This window comes from Eufriesea mexicana, unplaced genomic scaffold (genome assembly GCF_001483705.2).
Source record: "Eufriesea mexicana isolate 0111107269 unplaced genomic scaffold, ASM148370v2 scaffold484, whole genome shotgun sequence".
Taxonomy (NCBI): Eukaryota; Metazoa; Arthropoda; class Insecta; order Hymenoptera; family Apidae; genus Eufriesea; species Eufriesea mexicana.
Window position 1 is genome coordinate 622,703 of NW_016908637.1, and position 18,790 is coordinate 641,492.

The 18,790-nt window shown below is 30.6% G+C and overlaps 2 protein-coding genes across 2 annotated transcripts in view; both read left to right on the forward strand.

Annotated features, from left to right (window-relative positions):
• The first annotated feature begins 992 nt into the window (after window positions 1-992).
• Window positions 993-3,215, forward strand: LOC108545557 (uncharacterized). Its single transcript, XM_017897237.1, has 3 exons — window positions 993-1,154; window positions 2,803-3,037; window positions 3,109-3,215. Exons 1-3 carry the CDS (start codon window positions 993-995, stop codon window positions 3,213-3,215), a joined length of 504 nt encoding a protein of 167 aa, XP_017752726.1.
• A 5,698-nt stretch (window positions 3,216-8,913) lies between these two features.
• Window positions 8,914-18,790, forward strand: part of LOC108545562 (uncharacterized protein KIAA2013 homolog) — a 46,615-nt gene continuing 36,738 nt past the window's right edge. Inside the window, exon 1 of the mRNA XM_017897243.1 lies at window positions 8,914-9,133. Coding sequence (XP_017752732.1) covers window positions 8,950-9,133 — 184 coding nt within the window. The 5' untranslated portion in view covers window positions 8,914-8,949. The remainder of the gene's footprint in view (window positions 9,134-18,790) is intronic.

Here is an 18,790-nt window from a genome sequence, read left to right on the forward strand (position 1 = left end):
AAAAAAAAAAAAAAAAAAAGAAAAAAAAAACAACTCAAACCCTGAACGGAAGGTACAAATGGAACGTTCTCATCTAGCTGGCTTGTACGTTTTACTCTGATCGGGTTCCCGTCTCGAAAAACACCGGACTTGTACCACGGTTTACAATATGCCTTTTAATTCTACAAACATTTGCGATCCTTTCAGTGCGTTAGCGATCGGAATGTAGCGGAGTCTTTGAGCAGCGGCAGGGTCATGCCTCAATTAGGTGGGACCTCTCGCTCTCCGTCATCGTGCCGAAGATGGTGGAGAGCGGGTGCGCTTGGAAGGCGATGGCTTCGTTCTGCGAGCACGTGATGCTGCAGGAGGCCGCTGAAAGGGCCCGTGAGCACGAGCGGGTTAGCGCGGGTCTTTCGCGCGAAGGACGGCGGAGGCTGCGGTTGCGGCGTCGCACAGGCGACGCGCGCCACCCCGGAGGGGTCAACGCGTGAGACTTCGCGCACACGAAAGACCCTGCGCCTTTGATATGGGCGGACAGTCTCTTTCCTCTCCCCGGACCGAGGCCGGGATGGACCACGGACAGCTGGGTTGGGGCCCGTCGGTCCCAGAATATGGAGCCTAGCGTAGGCAGACGATGTCGTGGTACTGGTAAAAAGCGAAGAGATCCTAAAGGAGATGATAAAAGTGAGATGATAAAAAAAAGATGATAAACGCTACTTAAAGGAGAAGAAGTTAGTATTGAGCTGCGAAAAATCTAAGGTGATGTTATTTAAGAAAAGTAGAGGAAGAACAGAAAATGGTGCTGGGAAGAGAAGGAAATAGAAGAAGTTAAAATCTTTAGATACCTAAGGTACACTTTTAATAAAAACGAAAATAGCAAAGATCACATAAACAACCTCGTTAGAAAGGGTACGCCAGCGACAAGGTATGTATGGGGATTAGGAGAAAGGTTATGTAGAGATAGCTTTAGAAAAAGAATATGGTTATATGATAGATTGGTGGTAAGTATAATGATGAGTTACAGAGTGCAGGTTCGCGGCTGGAAAGAACAGGAACAGGTTGAAAAACTACTGTTAACCTTTCACCAAGAAATGCACGGAAGAAACTATAAAAAGCCAGACAGCTTCAGCCAAGAAGGTTTAAAAGTGAGGTCTCTAAAAAAGAGAAGAGCAAAAGTGAGTGACAAGCTAAAGGACAGAAGGATTGAAATAAATAGATAAAAAAATTTGATACGAGAAAATCCAACAATCAACATACAACAAGAGGTATAAAGAAATAGAATTCCATACACAAGTACTTGCATATCTACAAATTGAAAGGAAAAAAATGATGCAAAAGGTAAAAGCAAGAGTCAGATCTGGAAACATGGAAGATGACAACAGATATTAGGAAAATCAGGTGCGGAGAAAATGTATACTCTGCAAAGAAAAAACAGGGACATTATAGCACATGTCCGAGAAATACACAGAAGAAGACGTAGAATGGTGTGCACTGTTAGATAGGAAAAGGAAAAGAAGAGCTTAACAACTGAATAATAATGTATAAAGTAGCGATAATAAGATAGCGCAATAAGAGGATAGAAAGGGAAAGAACAAAGGCATATAAGAACAAAAGTCTATACATGTACGAGTGAGAGTGAGAGTATATGTGCAGAGAAATTATACAAATAAGGATATAAAATAGGTCAGAATATAGGATAATAAATAGTACAAAAAAATAAAAACAAATTACAATAATATAGAACTAAAAACAAAGTATGATGTAAGTAAGATGATCATAATATATTACACTCTATTAGATGAATGTTCTATTAACCACTTGCCCTGGAAAGACGTGCTAAGCACGTTGTAATGCTTTTGTCGCAAAATCGCAGAATCGCCAACGATGTGGTATACACATCGTCAGCAATTGTCACAGAAACAACCACGACGTGCGCGGCACGTCAGCTGGGATTGTTTGTAAGAGCACAGATTCTCATTCTACTGCATAGCGTATAGTTGTCAATATTTTATGTTCTAAAATGAATATTCGAAAATGAAAAGCGACAGTAAAGTTAACGATATTATTTCGACAAATAGAAAAACAAGACTATCGTGTGATAGTGATTTCGATAAAATTGTTTTTCCACTTCGAAATCGGCGTAGAATATTATCTGATGATGAGGAAAAAAGCAAAAATGAAGATTGTGAAATTAATCTTACATTTAATGAATGGATATGGAAAGATATCGAAAATATAACTAAAATATTCACGAATTTCTAAAATAAATATACCATTTGGACAAAATGTCACAGTTTTACAAATGGCAAATGAAATACTAACGGAAGACTTTTGGCAAATCATTGTGACAGAAACTAATCGTTACGCGAGTCAGACACTTCAAAATGAAACTCGTAAATTATAAAAGTATGAAGACAATCGGTGGGATACGAATGTAGACGAAGTAAAAGCTTATTTTGTTTTATGCATTTTCATGTCGCAAGTGAAGAAAAACAATATTCAATCTTATTGATCAAAAAGAAGCATAATCGAAACTCCGATATTTCGAAAAACCATGCCATTTTCGAGATTTGGACACTTTAACAGTTAACACAACACTTAAGACACATTTTACTAACAACGAAGTTGTAGACAATAATTCCGAAGTATAATCGATTATTTCAATGAAAAATTTAAGACTATTTACATTCTCGAGGAAAATGTATTATTAGATGAATCGCTAATGAAATATACAGGCCGCATGTCATACAATTCATCGAAAAGAGCCCGCTTAAATTCTATAAACTATGCGAATCAAAGTCGGGATATTGTATTCAATTTAAGACATACACGGATCAAGATAGAAATATAAATGCAGACACAAGTGTATCGAAAAATGTTACGATGTTTATGTGCACACCAATAACTGATCGGTATTCTTCACCAAGTCTATTTGAAAAGTTACAATCTACAAAAACTAATGCCATAGGTTCAGTGAGGTGGAATAAGAAGAATATGCCCAAAGAACTTGCAGCAACAAAACTGAAACGATCTGATATGATTTCAAGATCGTCTAATGGTATCTTAATTGCCAAATGGAAAGACAAAAAAGACGTATATATGTAATGTCCACAAAGCATTCGAAAATAGAGATGATGGAAGTGGAAAAGAAGAGGTGGAAAAATAATAATACCCCTGTTACAAAACCCGATATTGCTCTGGAGAATAACGATGGTATGGGTGGGGTGGATTTGTAAGATAGTTACTTATCTTCTTTTTCCCCCAAGAGAAAATATGCTAAAAGTTACATAAAAATATGTTTTTATTTAGCAGATATTGCGCTTTTTAATTCTTATGTTTTGTTCCGTAAGAAAATAGATGTAGCAAAAAGCAAGAAATTTTCCTTTCCGAAGTTTCGATTAGATGTGGCATAGCAAATTTTACAAGCTGTATGTATTTCCGATTATAAAAAACGCGGAACGATGTCTGTTGGTAGCACACCCGATCGTTTAGAGGCAAAGCAATTTGCTGAAAAATATTCCATCCACAAATGCAAAAAAAAAAAAAGCCACAGCAAAGGTATAAAGTATGTGCCAAACACAAAAAAACGCAGTGAAACTACATGGGAATGTAAAAAATGCCTTGTGCCATTACATGTTCCAGACTGTTTCAAGAGATACCACACTTTGCATGATTATATAATAAACAAATTTACAATTTATATTTGTATAATTTTATCATCAATCGATGTGTTATATTCCCTTCAAAAAACTATTACAAGTCCTAGGTCGAAAATAAATTAGTTTAGAAGATATAAATCTTTTTCCGATTTTTCTAAGGCATCGAACACTGCGTGACGCCCCCAACAAGTTACACTGGATTGTTCTGGCACACGCGTCTGTGAATTTCTTGCAAGCGCAAGTGATTAATGAAAGGAGCAGCAAATGAGTCATAAAATATTTAATGTAAAACCGAGTCCATTTCTTGATCAGCATTATAAGCTGAAATATATAAATCCATCTATTCCTATTTCATTTACAGACTGTGTCCTTTCCATAGCCATATCCATCAGGTGTTTTCATATATATCTCATTGCTCAAGGTTTCATGTAGGAAAGCAGTTCTCACTTTGCTCTTCTGTGCAACCAGACTGAAGATTAGCCTTATCGATTATATCCAGGCAACTGGTGCAAAGGTCTCATCAAAATTATATCCTGAATGTTGTGCACACCTGACAGTTAACAGGCAAGCCTTATAACGTGCTTGTTTTATATGTGAATCTTCTTTGATACTGTATATCCATTTATGTTTTCTTATACAATCCATTTCCTCGTTCAGTTCTGCTCTGCCTATTATGGACATAGCTGAATTCTTACTTCTTATTCTTAGCAACTTTCTAACATTTTTATCTTTGACTTCTTGTTCTTCTATCTTTCTTTGTTGATCCTTTTGGTCTTCTGCTCTTTTGTTACACCTCTCATTCTTCAATGATATAATTGTTGTTTCGAATCTCTCTTTCATCACTTATTTCTCCTGTTATTCTCTTCTTCGGTTTCTTCAATTCCATCTCTTTCAATATTATTGTGACTATTAAATTATATCATATTACTTTCTCCTCTTATGTCACTTTCTATATTCCTTTCCATTTTACTTTCCTCATCTTCACTTTTATTGTCTATTCCCATGAATATTAAATCAACTCTTATTTACTTTTTTCTGTTTTTCTCCTCTATGTTCTGTTTATGTAACACATGACTCCTCTATACCTTGCTATATGAAACTTTACATCACAATCGCATTAATTCCATTTGTGGCACATAAACTCTGCAAGAATTATTGATAGTGTATCCTACAAAAATATTTTTAATTACTTTTGTTTCAAACTTACCCTTTTTAACACCTTTCTCTAAGACATGTGCGATACAGCCAAACCTCATATATTTCAGATTTAGCTTCCTTCCTTTCCACAATTCATAGGGTGTCTCCCCATGCACCAATGATTTAATTCTATTCCTTATGTGCACAGCTGTGCACAGCTATGCACACTACTTCTCCTCAGAAGCCCATAGATATTTCGGAGTCAGATCAACTTTGTCATTTCAACTAGGGACTGATTCGTTCCTGTAACTAATCCATTACATTGCAAAATCCATAGTGAACTAAACTCATGTTTTATTCCTTTATTTCCAAACCATTCTTCAAGGGTATAATCAGTAAACTCCCCACTACGGTCAGAGCATATAGCTTTTAATTTCATCTCAGATTCATTCTCTTTTCTACTTATCAATTTCTTTAATTTATCCTTTATTTCACTTTTCTCATATAGAAATTCTATAAATATAAATCTGAAATCTACCTAAATCTATATGCCATAAATCAATTATCTTCATTATTCTCTCTTTTTCTAGCTTATAATGTGTTTTTCAATATGTTTTCCCTTCAACACAAGAGTCGCATTGTCTTTTCATTTTGTTAGTTTTTTCTTGACCAGATCCATAGTTCTCATTTCTTCAATTAATCTTTTACTAACATGCCCAAGTCTTCTATGCCACATATAACCTTCTTTGATTACTGCTGTTTTTCATCAGTCACAATCTATCCTTGGATATAATATTTATTTCCTTTATGCACAGCCTTCATTTGTACTCCACTATTGTTTTTGTATACAATTGCACTATCTTTATCAAATTGCATCTTAAACGCATGATCTATAAACCTTGCAACAGACATTAAGTTTCAACTCAAGTCTGAAATGCATAACAAATTTAGATAACCTAACTCTACAATTTACCTTTGTTTGATCTAACACTATCCCTCCTATTTCTTTCGAAACTATTTTTCACTTTTGTTTATCTACTACAGTCATTTCTCTATTATCATATTCAAATTTATCAAAAGTATCAACTTAGCTTAAGCAATATAGCTTATTAAACTTGAGTCTAGAAGCTATTCAATATATGTATCACTATAGTCTATTCTATGTCTTTTGTCATTATACTTCTCATCATTCATATACACATTCTCATTCAAAATTATTACTCTTCGATTCCACAAACTGATTCAATACATACTTAATTCATTGTTGGCTATTTATAAGGAAATTTCTTACAAGTAGAAATTCAATAATTTGGGTCAAGAAAATCGAGACGACAAAAACATACCAACAGAAAGATTATATTGGAACTAAAGTGTTCTATTAATTGGAAATATTTTTTGATCAGACTGTCAAAATACTTCCTATTCCTTTCTCACTTTGTTTACTGTCTCTCGTTTTTCGACTTGTTACTTGTTACTTGTTGTTTCTTTGCAACTGTTCTTTACTTTTCTATCGCACTGCAAGTAGTGGAAAGGAAAGAAGATAAGGAAAGATATCCTCAGGTAAATCTCCATTCCATGCAACGACTCCCATTGTAACCCGTACACTGATATTTTTAGTCACACGTGTATAATCAGTCGCGTGATTTTCGTTACTAGTGTAATTATTATCGGTTCACTCTTTCATGTCTCAGGGAGGAATATGCTGTTCTTTCCGCTACGCGGTACTCTTTTTAATACAGCCTTGTTTGTAAAAGCAGCTTCTTTTACATTTTTAATTTCAAGCCAAAATATTCAAAAAAATTTATTTAATTTCTTAAATATATTTTCTAAAATTTGAAAATAACGGTAGTGTGTGTGGATTAACTCCGATGTTTTTCACATATATGCCAAAGAACAAAATTTTGAACAACTGGTATTTGACTAATAACACTGTCCAACACGAATTTTAACCTGTAATATCCATTGGGTAATACTTGTAGTTTATTTTGCTGAACACAAATTCGTAAGCAAAATTGCTCTATCACTTTCAATTTCCGAAAAATGTGAGTTTTTCTCAAAACGCACGATTTATAGCAAAAACGAAGAATTACATGAAAAATAAAAACGTTAGAAGCTTGCTCGTACATGTATTGTGAACGCGTTGTGCTCGGAAGAGATCGTCACTTATTTAAATGGCAGCCGAGCACACAAGTTAGAATTCAGTCACCTTTGTCCATCTGTTATATACATTAGACGAATCGTGACTTTGTCCAAATACTGTATCATCAATACACGTACAATAATTTTTATATCTCGAAAATATCTCGATGACTCGAAAAATCTCGGATATCTCGAAAACTAAAGGTTGAACGACAATTATTATTCAAATAAAAAGTATTCAGAATTTTTTAATTTTATAAAATATTTCAAAATTATTGGATGGATCGATCCATCCAAGCTGCAGTTTTTTCAAATTTTATATCTTTTGCAAAGAAGTATTATAAGGGTATTTAGCTTGTTAAACTTCCTTGATTTATATTTCTCATTGATACTAAACTATAACATTTGTTTTAAAAATTGGAAAACGTAAAATGCATTAGGGCAAAGTCTGTAAAATAAGTTTCTTCCTAAATTATTACAAATATAACAAATATAAAAATTAGAAAATATTACAAATTTTTTCCTGTTTAATTTCTGTTTCCTAAAAATATAAATTTTGTGAAAGGTTTTGAGAACAAGAACGTAATATCAAAATTCAATAAAAGATTTTTGACAATATATAGTTAATTAGCAGTTTATTAAATTTAAAAATTATATTATTGTAGAAAATAGAAGATATTTGTCTATATTTCCCTGTTAAGAGTCTTTATTCATTTAATAAGTATAATATTAAACACTTCATACTTTGAAATATAATTCATGATTAGCTTTTTAATATTTCACAAACAATTTGTTATTTTCTTCTTGAAAAAGCCATGTACATATTGAATTTAATACAACTTAAGAATAAAAGTTTGTTAATTTATAAGGTACATATAAAACAAATTCTTTTCATAAATGTATTTGAAAACATCTAAACCACAATTAATAATCATAAAATAACAATTTTTGTATATCATTATATTTGGCCACAATATCTAATGATAATGGTCTATAAATTAAGTATGAAATATGAAACATTATCCTTTGTTTAAATCATTCAAAGTATCAAAGTCATATATAATTCTTTAAAAATAGCTTCTAAAATAATAATTTCGTCAATATTTATGGTTTCTGACCCATAGATTTGGATCTTACAAATTTTTTCATTACATGAGTGCATTATGTTGCTAATTATACAACGTTAGAACACTTCTATCTTCATTGATTCTAAGCAGGAAGGAATTCACTGATTGACAGAATAAAATCTTAATTACAATAGACCATGGTAAATTATAAAAATATTGCATTACTTGGTTAAATTTAACCAGGTTCAGGTTGAATTTAAATGTGACTGTTGAATTCTTGCGAGTACGATAAGTCAAATGATATGGCACTACAATCTAAAAAAAGAATGACTTTGTCTTGTGAACAGCAGAAATGTTTTAATATAATTCACTCTTTGCAAAAGAAATTTTATTTCCTTTTTAGGATTCAATTTTCGCGCACTCTAGCAAGCAGAGCAATGCAGCGCTCCACGAGCACCAATCTATTTAATCATGAGTTTAAACGACTGTAGAATATATCATATGTATTTAATCGTCTACAAAATTAAAAACACGATTTCCTTTATAGAAGTAAAAATTGAACATTTGTTTCATATACTTAAAAACCGCTTTGTTTATTTCCTTTAATTTCATTTTATTGAAAATTTAAGAATATTGACTATAACAGGTATTTCAATCGAACTACATTATTTATAAAATGGTATACTTGTCGTTAGCATATATTTATAAAAGTTTAAAAAGATATTGCAAGCAAGAACTTTGATACATAATTGTTGAAAATGTGCGAGTTATAAAATATATAAAATGTCTAAAAATGTTATTAACGTACGTAAAGAAAATACACAAGCGTAAGATTAGTTTTATAGTTTTTTTTTAAAGAAGTTCATATTACGATGAAACTAAGGAGGTTATGTTGTTTTACAGTTTGGCAAAAACAAAACTAAAGATAGAAACACGTGTGAAAATTGAAGATTATAAACTAAATAAGTATGATAAGATTTGGTACGATGTTTGATAACCGAGAAATTGGAAAACGAATACGACGGTTAATTGATGGAAATTACTCATGTCGTAAGATACTCATATTATTTATTATGTGTGGTGGAATATTTCTATATTTTGGTCCATCTTTTGTACAGTGGATTGTTTCTTCCACTAGAGAATCAACGCAAGGTAAGAAAAGTAAATTTCAATAATTTCAATAATCAACAATCTTTTTCTACTTTCATTTTTAAATTTATGACATCAATTTTGTGTATAGAATAAATGATATAAATAGAACAGGTTATAATTATATTTTTTATTAATACAATATTTATAAGAGTGCTTAGATATATTGGCAAAATGCAAATGCATTTTTATTTTTAACTGAAATTTACATTGTCATTTGCATGCTTCACTTTTGAAAGATATAAAAAAGTGTTTCATGTTCCAAAAAATTCATCCAGATTTTGTACTTTAAAATATATCTTAAATGTAATATATTTATGATATAAAAATGTATCTTATATACCAAATTCTGTTTTATGTGGTTCTTATAAAACTAAACCTTTGGCTAAATAATCAAATGGCTAGTTAAGGTGAAAATATATGTTAACTGTCATTTATATGTTGTAATGGATATGCATGTGTGTATACATAGCTGCGCACATATGTGTTTATTATTTTCATATGAAACATAAACATAATATATAGGATGTAATGTAATATATGGGACCTATATTAGGAGCTATTTGTATGTCTAAACAAGTTAAAAAAAAGTTCATATAATTATATGTTCTATTTGTCTTTATTTATGAGATATAACAAATTTTGTAAACAGAGCAAACTATCTACCCACAAACAATACTAAATCCACTTTATTTTGCATTAAGAAATCACATTGTTTACAAATGATACTTGACATTTTTCATATGACCATTCAGTGATTCAACAAATTTAAGCAATGATTTACACATGATTCTTACAAATGTGTGAATGCATCTATTGTACTTATTACTGATAAAACTGGCTTTGTCAAGGATAATATATTCAATTTTTTCAGTAAATATCATCGAGATGGTGAAAGCCTTTATGTTTTGTACAGTTAAAATATCAATGTCAGTTTAGTTTAAATATATGGGAAGAGATAACTGATAAATTTTTAATTGGACTTACTTGTTAGTGAAAAACTGACAGGTACAAAGTATATTGATTTCACAAATATGTGTTTACACAAAATATTAAAGGAAGTTTCAAATGAGTTAAGACATTGCATGTGATGTATGTGGAATGATGTTCTGCTACATTATAATTGAATAACTAGGCAATTTTTAAATGAAAAATAAATGGAAAAATAAATGGCTTCTTAAATAAATGGAATGGGTGAGAAAATCTTATTGCAGCACACTAGATTCAAATCCATTAGATTCTTAGTTATGACGACATCTCAAATCAGTTATGTGCGCAACATCTATTCAAAATGTTAAATGAATTAGAATAAAGTAAACTTTCCAAGTTGTTCCAATCTATAATATAATAATATAATATAATGTATAATACTTGCATAATATGCATAAATAGATAATGCTTATTAAATTTTTTCTTAAATAAGAAATGTATAATGTTTATCTGCCTCTTTTAATTTAAATTTGATTGTTAAATCAATGCCATTTTTTCTTTATGAAGAGTATTAAAAATGGCAATTGACTTTCCTCCTTTGAAATATTTTATTACAATTTCAAATATCTATTTCCCATCTAATGATTCACTATTTTCTCAGTTTTATTTTCACTCAGTGATTTTGGATTCTTTCATCTTTTATCAATTTGTTTTAGCTGATTAAATCGATATAGAGTGTATTAAAAGATGGTGAGATCACTCTAATATACTGTATCTATATTTAAAGTCTTCTGTTATATTTTATATATTGAAGTAGTGTAGAAAAGATTAAACTATGAAATTAGACTATAAATACAGTTTTAAAAAGTAATTTAAAAATATTATATTAGGATATTAAATTATAAGAATTAAACAATTTAGATAAATATTTTGTACTTTTAGTTTTTCTCTTTTATTTAATTTTAAAATAAAATTCAAACAATGTACTTATCTGTTAAATTGAAGGATTTTTTAACGTAAATATAACTATTCGACATAGGATCAAATAAGAGGTACGGGCAAGTTTATATAGTATAATGTAATATTATCTTTTTATTATTATATGTTGAATACTTTTTGTAATACAGTAATAACAACGTTCATATTAAGAAGTTTATATATTTTATTTTATTTAGATAAATGAATTGAATTCTTTTAGTTATATTAACAGAAGCAAAGTCCAATAGTATATTACAGAATATATACATATAGTATATTAATATTTCTTAATTATCTTAAACAATTTTGTTTAAACATAATTTTAAGTTTGTTCATTCTTTTGGTACACCAAGAGTGCCTCTTTAATTAAATTATACAATATGCTCTTCTTAAGTCAATATAAACTTTCCATTGTCTGTAAATGTCTCTTTTCAATTTATCATTCAAATTACCCAGGTTTATACATTAAAGATAAAATTTAAGTTCAAATTTTGAAGTTAAAGTTTGGAGTAAAACTTTGACTTACTTTTATTTTATGCATTTATGTAGAGTTATTTTCAAATGTAATACAAATTTTTCTTTATTTTTCAACATTTTCTCCTAAGTATTTATAGATATATCAAACACAATTATAAAAAAAAAAAAAAAAGAAGAAAAACAAGCATGGATACATCAATAAGCATAAAGATAGCCAATGTGAAAGATTGGATGAATATTTGTTGGTAACTAATGATACCATCAAAACATGTTACAGAAAGACTATGTTTTTAAATGAAATACATGATTTAATAAAAATTAGAATAAAAATGTTCATATGTTGAATGTATTATTCCCAATCAACTAAACATGTTTATTTTAACATTCATAATTTGTTTAATCATAATTAAAATTAAACTATGTCGTTAATTGTACAGCTATTATACAATATTAATTAATATGTTGATTAATGTCCTTTTTGCTCTTTACTCTGAAATTATTAAATATTAGAAATAAAAAATTGTGGCAAAATTTACATTATCAATAAACTATCTTGAAGTATATATTAAAATCTTTTATATTTTCACATTATAATATAGAAGAGGAAATTGAGAAGAAAGCATAGTTCAATGTTACAAATAACTAGCCATTTCTTTAAACGTTTTACAAGAAAAATTTGTATTTTGTTTTTCCTAGTAATCAAATACATGCACAAAGAATAACATTACAACTTTCCTAGAATCTTTAAATAAGTTTTACTAAATATTCACATAACCACGTACATAAAGTATTATATATTAGTATATATCATATATATTAAGTATTTATATGGTTTTGTATTTATAACAATTTTAAGGATTACATTATTAATCATTGATTTCATTGATTTCATTGATTTCATTGATTTCATGGTTGACAACTTGACCCTCATAATATATGATACTTCTCTAAATTTGTTCTTATCCGTATGTGCTGTTCAACAGTGTAATACCTCTTTGCATGTTTATACATATAAAATTAAATAGTGTTTAAGAATTACTTTTGATTGGTATTTAATAATTGTAAAATTATAGGTAATTAACACTTTGACTATCATGGTGGTCATTAGTGACCAGAGCGCTTGAACTATTTGTAAAACTACAATTGTAAAAATTGAATGAAAATTGACAGTTAGTGCATTTTGAATATAACCGGTAATTAGAAGATGCATTGAAATAAAAAGTGTCCCATTGAACGATGAAAAATTTTTATTAGAACATCAATCAAAAAAGTATTAGAACAAATTTTGCATCTAGCGGTACACACCCGTGGCGTCCTGAGCGAAACATGTGATTCGGGCGTGGCAGTCGATGGGTTAATAAATAAATAAAAAAATTCTGATTTTTAGGGATGATATTATTGTAATTATTAACTTTATTTAATAATTCTTCTTCAAATAATACTTGTAATCATCATTTATTTTTACATTATTAATTTTTAAAAACATTAACTGTTTTTAGAAAATAATTCTAATTTAAAAATTAGTGTTATTTTTCTTAAATAAAAAATTTGATTTTGTTGGAGAAAATAGATATAAAAGACTATATTTAGGACTCACCAATATTCCAAAAATCGATTTGTTTGAAAATTTCTATGGAATCAGAATCATAGATACATCATTATTTCAAAAATTTGATGGCTAAAGTAAACGGAAAGACATATTTTGAAAATCATTTACCATTGCAATTTCTAATTGGAAAAAGATATTAGAATAATATTTGTATCTGAAGAATAAGAAATATAAAATCTTTGTATAATAACGTCAATTGAATTGATATTTCAAGATAGTTTTAAACTAAACTTTATTTTCTGTTCAAATTATCTTGTTCCTATGTTTTATCTGTTTTTTCAACTTTTAACTCACTTTTGTATTTTATTGTAAAGATGTTATTTGTAATATCTGAAATAAGCATAAAATAGTGCCTCTAATTGAGTGTTTCTCTTTATTGTTAAAACTTGGCATCACTTTTTGAGGATTACAAATTACCTATATTTAAAAAATTGTTGAGAAACACATATCGTCAAATAAATGTTACATTATTGTAATGCATACAGTAATAAAGAAAACTGAACATTTTTTATAGAATTTCCCAAAATATTGAAAGTAAAAACTTCCTTTAAAGTCTTTGCCCTAACTCTGTTTACTTTCTTCCGGATCTTTTTTCTTCTTTCTTTTCTTAAAAAAGAAGAAGAGCAATTGGTGCATTTCAGATTTAATAAGAAACAGATCGGGTGAGCTTGATAAAGGAATTTGATTTTGTAATTTGTTCTTGAAAATAACGTAACTTTTGAAAAAAGTGCAGAATTCGTAGACAGTTCCCGGAAGTATGTTATACAAAATGAAATTCTGAATACCTTTCATTTGAACAACAACCACTGTTGACCCTATTTTTCGAGATATTTGTAAAAATTGTTGGAATTGTTATATTGAACTCTACGTGTTTACGCGTGTCGCGAACGCGTTGTATTTATGACTAATTTCGTTACTACTACATTGAATTCTCTTTGTTTAGGGTGATCCTGATATCTGAACGATATAATGTAACAACTAATATCGTGGAGAAAGTACATCATATGTCTCACATGTCTAATAGAATCCATTACTTAAAGAAAAATTCAAAATTTACACGCGCGAATTTTTGAACTATTCTAATTCAGCACAATTATATGGACAATTATATGTATTCGGTTATATTGGTAAAATTGTCGAACTACTACCTCCTCAGCGATTTCGATGGACTTGAAATATGTATATTGTAAAGAACGTCATTTTAAATAACTTCTTTTCTTTAAAAGATTGGCGCTCGACTCTAAATAACTGTAATGAAAGGAAAGAAGAAAAAGAAAAAAGACGAAAAATTGCTACTAATACACTGAATTTTGTCAATAGACGTGAATCAGTGAGGCGATGTGGTAATTAGCCTGCATGGTGATTTTAAATTGCACGAACCATCGATATATGCTGGCTGGTAGATTGTTTATAAAATGCATTTATACATCTGGAAGCAGTGACGTAGCAATTACTAATAGCAATCAATTATACGGATACGGACCATTTTATTCGCTTTGGGACATAAAAAAATAGCCCTACTCTAAATTAATTGATTATTTTTTCACGTGTTAATATTTCAAGAAAATTTTCAATTAGAAGATAACAATTGAACACGATTTGCGCCATAGAAATATTCCTACTAAAGAAATTATTGAAATTTAATATCAAAATGTTTACAAATACATCCCTCCCAGGCTTGTATTCTATTTCTTTGTATTAATATAATGTAAACATCATGTCAGTACGGAATATCGTAATGTCAGAGTGAACACATGCCGAAAATGGCCCTAACAGGTAACGAAGTTTCGTTATCTAATCAAAAATTAATTTACAATTGATATATCGAGGGAACGTTTTACCTAGAAATTTCAACATTAATAAGAAGTAGCAACTGGGCAGTGGAGTATGTGATGAAAAATATTAAATCAAGTGGTGATTTGATGTAGACAAGATGTATTGAGACTTGAATAGAAAACACGAAGGAGTTTTCAATGGGCTGCAGACGTTAATATGGACGTGTTACATATAAGATGAATTGAATGTAGCAGTAGCAATAGCTTTTTCTAAATATATATCTGGAAAATTGAGTCTCCGAGGCGGTTATGTGCGTAGAAAATCGTTGGATATGTCGAGCTTTACAATATATCAAAAAATCATCGAAAATTGCGAGGAGATACATTTTATACATTTCATGTGCTCATTAACAAGAGCTCTTACATTATGCAAGATTAGAGATAAGTTTAGATTAGTTCCAACATTTGTAAACATTGAATCTATTAGGAAACTACTAAGAATACAATGACGTAGGTATTCGTTTGGTATTTTTAAAATTATCGTAAAAAGATGGTTTTATTGTTGTTTGGCCACCACACCAATTGGATAATGGGTGGAGGTTGGTTAAAAGGAAGTGTGTGTTAAACTTGTAGTCTATTCTAAATATATCATTCCCTTTCGGTTTCGATTTCGGTTGCGATATAATTGGAATGTTTGTGAAGAAATTTTCATGGTCTTTTATAGCTATGATATTACCAAGTGTGTAATTTCATTTATTGTTTCAGTGATGTTGGAAACGTTTCTTTTTTCAAAAGTTTTTGAGAGTTGATTGCAGGAATTCTGTTTAGGTTTCTTGCAAAAATGTTGGTTTCTAATGTATCTAGATCTTTGATCTCTAAATCTTTGATTCGTGTTTTGTCATCAGCTGGCAGAATTATGATTTTATTGTCTGAGAAAGCGATATAATTTTCATCTGTATGATTAGTTCGATGTGATTATAAGAATCTTGAAAGCTTGCTGGATTACGATGATTTCGTGCATTTAAAATTCCATTACACTGGGATAACCTGTCATTTGTAACGATCCTTTCGATGACAATTACCTAATTACATAGTGTAAACCAACTATGAGCATCGTATCATTGGAGAAGATCTTCGTGTATCCTAGAAATTTATTTGCAAATTCCAAGATTAATAGTTTTATCATTTATAATATTACTTATAATATATAAAATAATTTAGTTTTATCGAGACGGTATTTGTTAAAATAGAATGCTATATAATTAGTCTATGTTCGTTTGTCAAACAGTTTCGAGGTCGCCATTTATATTTACGTGGTCTCAAAAATTAGTTCTTGGTTGTTACTTTAATTGCATACGATATGATAAATCAATTTGTAGTGCCATTTATAAATTCTTCCCATCTGTCACGTACACAACCAAATCGGAAGCGCGCATATTTAAACATTTGTTTATACCTAGAACATAATAATTAGCTATGAATTGTGAAATAGCTCTTTTTAAATCTAGAAAATACTTATAACAAAAAAATTACATATATAACACTTGTTACACAATTATAATTACAATTAAAAATTAAATATGTACTTGCTGCCGCAATTTTCGATATGGAAATACAGTAGAATCTCCACTATCGCGCTACTGTCCAAATTTCTTCTCGTTCGAACAGTATACTTTCTTGTTTCTGTCTTTTACTATCAGAAGTAAGAGAAACTTAGTACATACTTTCCATTCCTAGCCACCTTGTTTTTCTCCGACAAATTGTGCGGAACCCATATGCCTAGTTTACTGACTTTTCCTAGCTTCTCCTAGCTTCTCCAAACATGTCTCGATAAATTTGTGATATTTTCAACTTATCTTTCACTAAGGCTTTAAAAACGCTGTCATCGATATCTGTTGATCGTTCCGGTCTAGGTTCACTTTGAAGGCTTGTATTTCCGGAACGAAACTTGGCAAACCAATTCCGCGCAATACATTCTACAACTACACCTCCACCAAAAATACCGCATATGTTTTTTTTACTTGTATTTGATCTTACTTGATTGATTGGTACTTGATCTGAGCTTACCGATTGCTGTTTTGTGACCAATTGAACCCTCTAAAATAATGTAAGCACAACCAAAAATTCCCCAAAAAGTTTATGATCCACTACCTGAACCGGTAGTTATTTCGGAAAACACCACAATTAAAAGAGAAAACGGCTGAACTATCATCGATATTCATCAGATGCATTCAGATGCAGACACATTTGCACTTGTTGTTAAATCTTATGAAAACGTAATTAACGACGACTACAGACTACCGACTACAGACTAAAATCCATTCATAACTCATAAACCAAAATACAAACAGAAAATATTGAATCGTACCGTAAAATCGTAGCGGCCTGAAATTCAAAAAATATTTTAAATAAATTGTAAATAAATGGTAAATAAATTGTCTATACTTATTGGAAGACTAATAAAAGTTTTATTTGATTCGATCGATATATCCAAATATACAGAATATTACAAAATATTATTTATAATATTTATTACAAAATAATGAAAACGTTATGCAAAAAAAGAAAAGAGAAGAAAAGCACCTTCACTTTCTGGTCATCTGTGTTTAGAGAGAATAAATGTAGGATTGGAATGAGTACGGCCTTGAAGGAGTGTTGGGAGTGTTTGAACTTAGGACAAAGGTGACCGTGCGCAAGTGGATGGAATGAATGTGTATGACAGAGTCGAGCGCGATAGACGAGTGGAAGTTAGTTTATGAGGGAAAGGGGCATGATTGGAAAGGAAAGCCTGAGTGTGAAAAAAGGACAGAATGAATGGCTTAAACAAAGGTGCAGGGGCGCCGGCGAGTCAGTCAAAGAGAGTCCGTCAAAGAAAGTGTGCCAAAGATAGCGTGTCAAAGTTTAAAGTCAGTCAGTTTTAAGAAAGATCAGAAGAGCGTATACGCCCATAGTGTATCTTTCTTGTTTCAGAGCTAGTCGCCGTCTATTTAGCTTATAAGCTATTTATAAGCTTATTTTATTTTATTAAGAGGCTGACAATACTATCTTAAGTGAATCCACCCAAATATGACCCGCACATAAATATAAAAATAAAATACATACTATTATTGCTAGGTGCAGTGGCGAAACTTATCGTAAGAACAAGGAAAGTGTGGAAACATATCTTGGGCATGGAATGATTACGGTATCGTTGCATGAACATTAACGATTATGTATTTCTTCATTACTTTTTAAATATCTTACAAACTATCGAGTAGTGGCGAAAATAATGATATATATTCTTGAACTGCATGACGAAATCTATAAACCTTCAAAGTTTTAATTAAATCGGTGACCCGAGGGCTTGCACCCTCCTTGTTAGTCTAAAACACCAACACCTCAGATATGGGGCAAATTATTTTCTCACGTAAATACTGCCCACCAAGAGAGGAAGATGTAAGAAGCGTAGATAGAACAATGGCTAAAAGAACGAAGAGGGAGACATACAATGGAAAGAGACTACAGAGCACTCTCATCATAGGATTCAAAAGTTAACAACTACAGAGGAATAGCATTGTATAAATTGAGGAAGGAAAGAAAACCGAAAAGAATCAGTCGTAATACACGCACTGACCCACTAGAAGAAATACTGTACCACACCTGCTAACAGACCTTGCACTCATGAACTTTCTTCTAAATATAAGCGACCTACAGACTAAGGCAGAACTGGCTTCAGATCACTGAGCAATGAAACCGTAGTAAGTGAACAAAAAAGCATGATATGTGGAAGCAAGGCCAACCACAGTAGAATGCAGACAGTGGGAGAGAGAGAGAGAGAGAGAGAGAGAGAGAGAGAGAGAGAGAGAGAGAGAGAGAGAGAAAAGGAGGGAGAAAAAAAAAAAACGAACGAGC

What these genes read in the sequence shown, in the direction of transcription:
- LOC108545557 (XM_017897237.1), top strand. Translation starts at nt 993, where the DNA reads ATGAGTTACAGAGTGCAGGTTCGCGGCTGGAAAGAACAGGAACAGGTT. An exon ending in TAAAAAAGAGAAGAGCAAAA is followed by an intron (nt 1,155 to 2,802) that starts GTGAGTGACAAG and finishes ATTCAATTTAAG; the next exon opens with ACATACACGGATCAAGATAG. An exon ending in GATTTCAAGATCGTCTAATG is followed by an intron (nt 3,038 to 3,108) that starts GTATCTTAATTG and finishes ATTCGAAAATAG; the next exon opens with AGATGATGGAAGTGGAAAAG.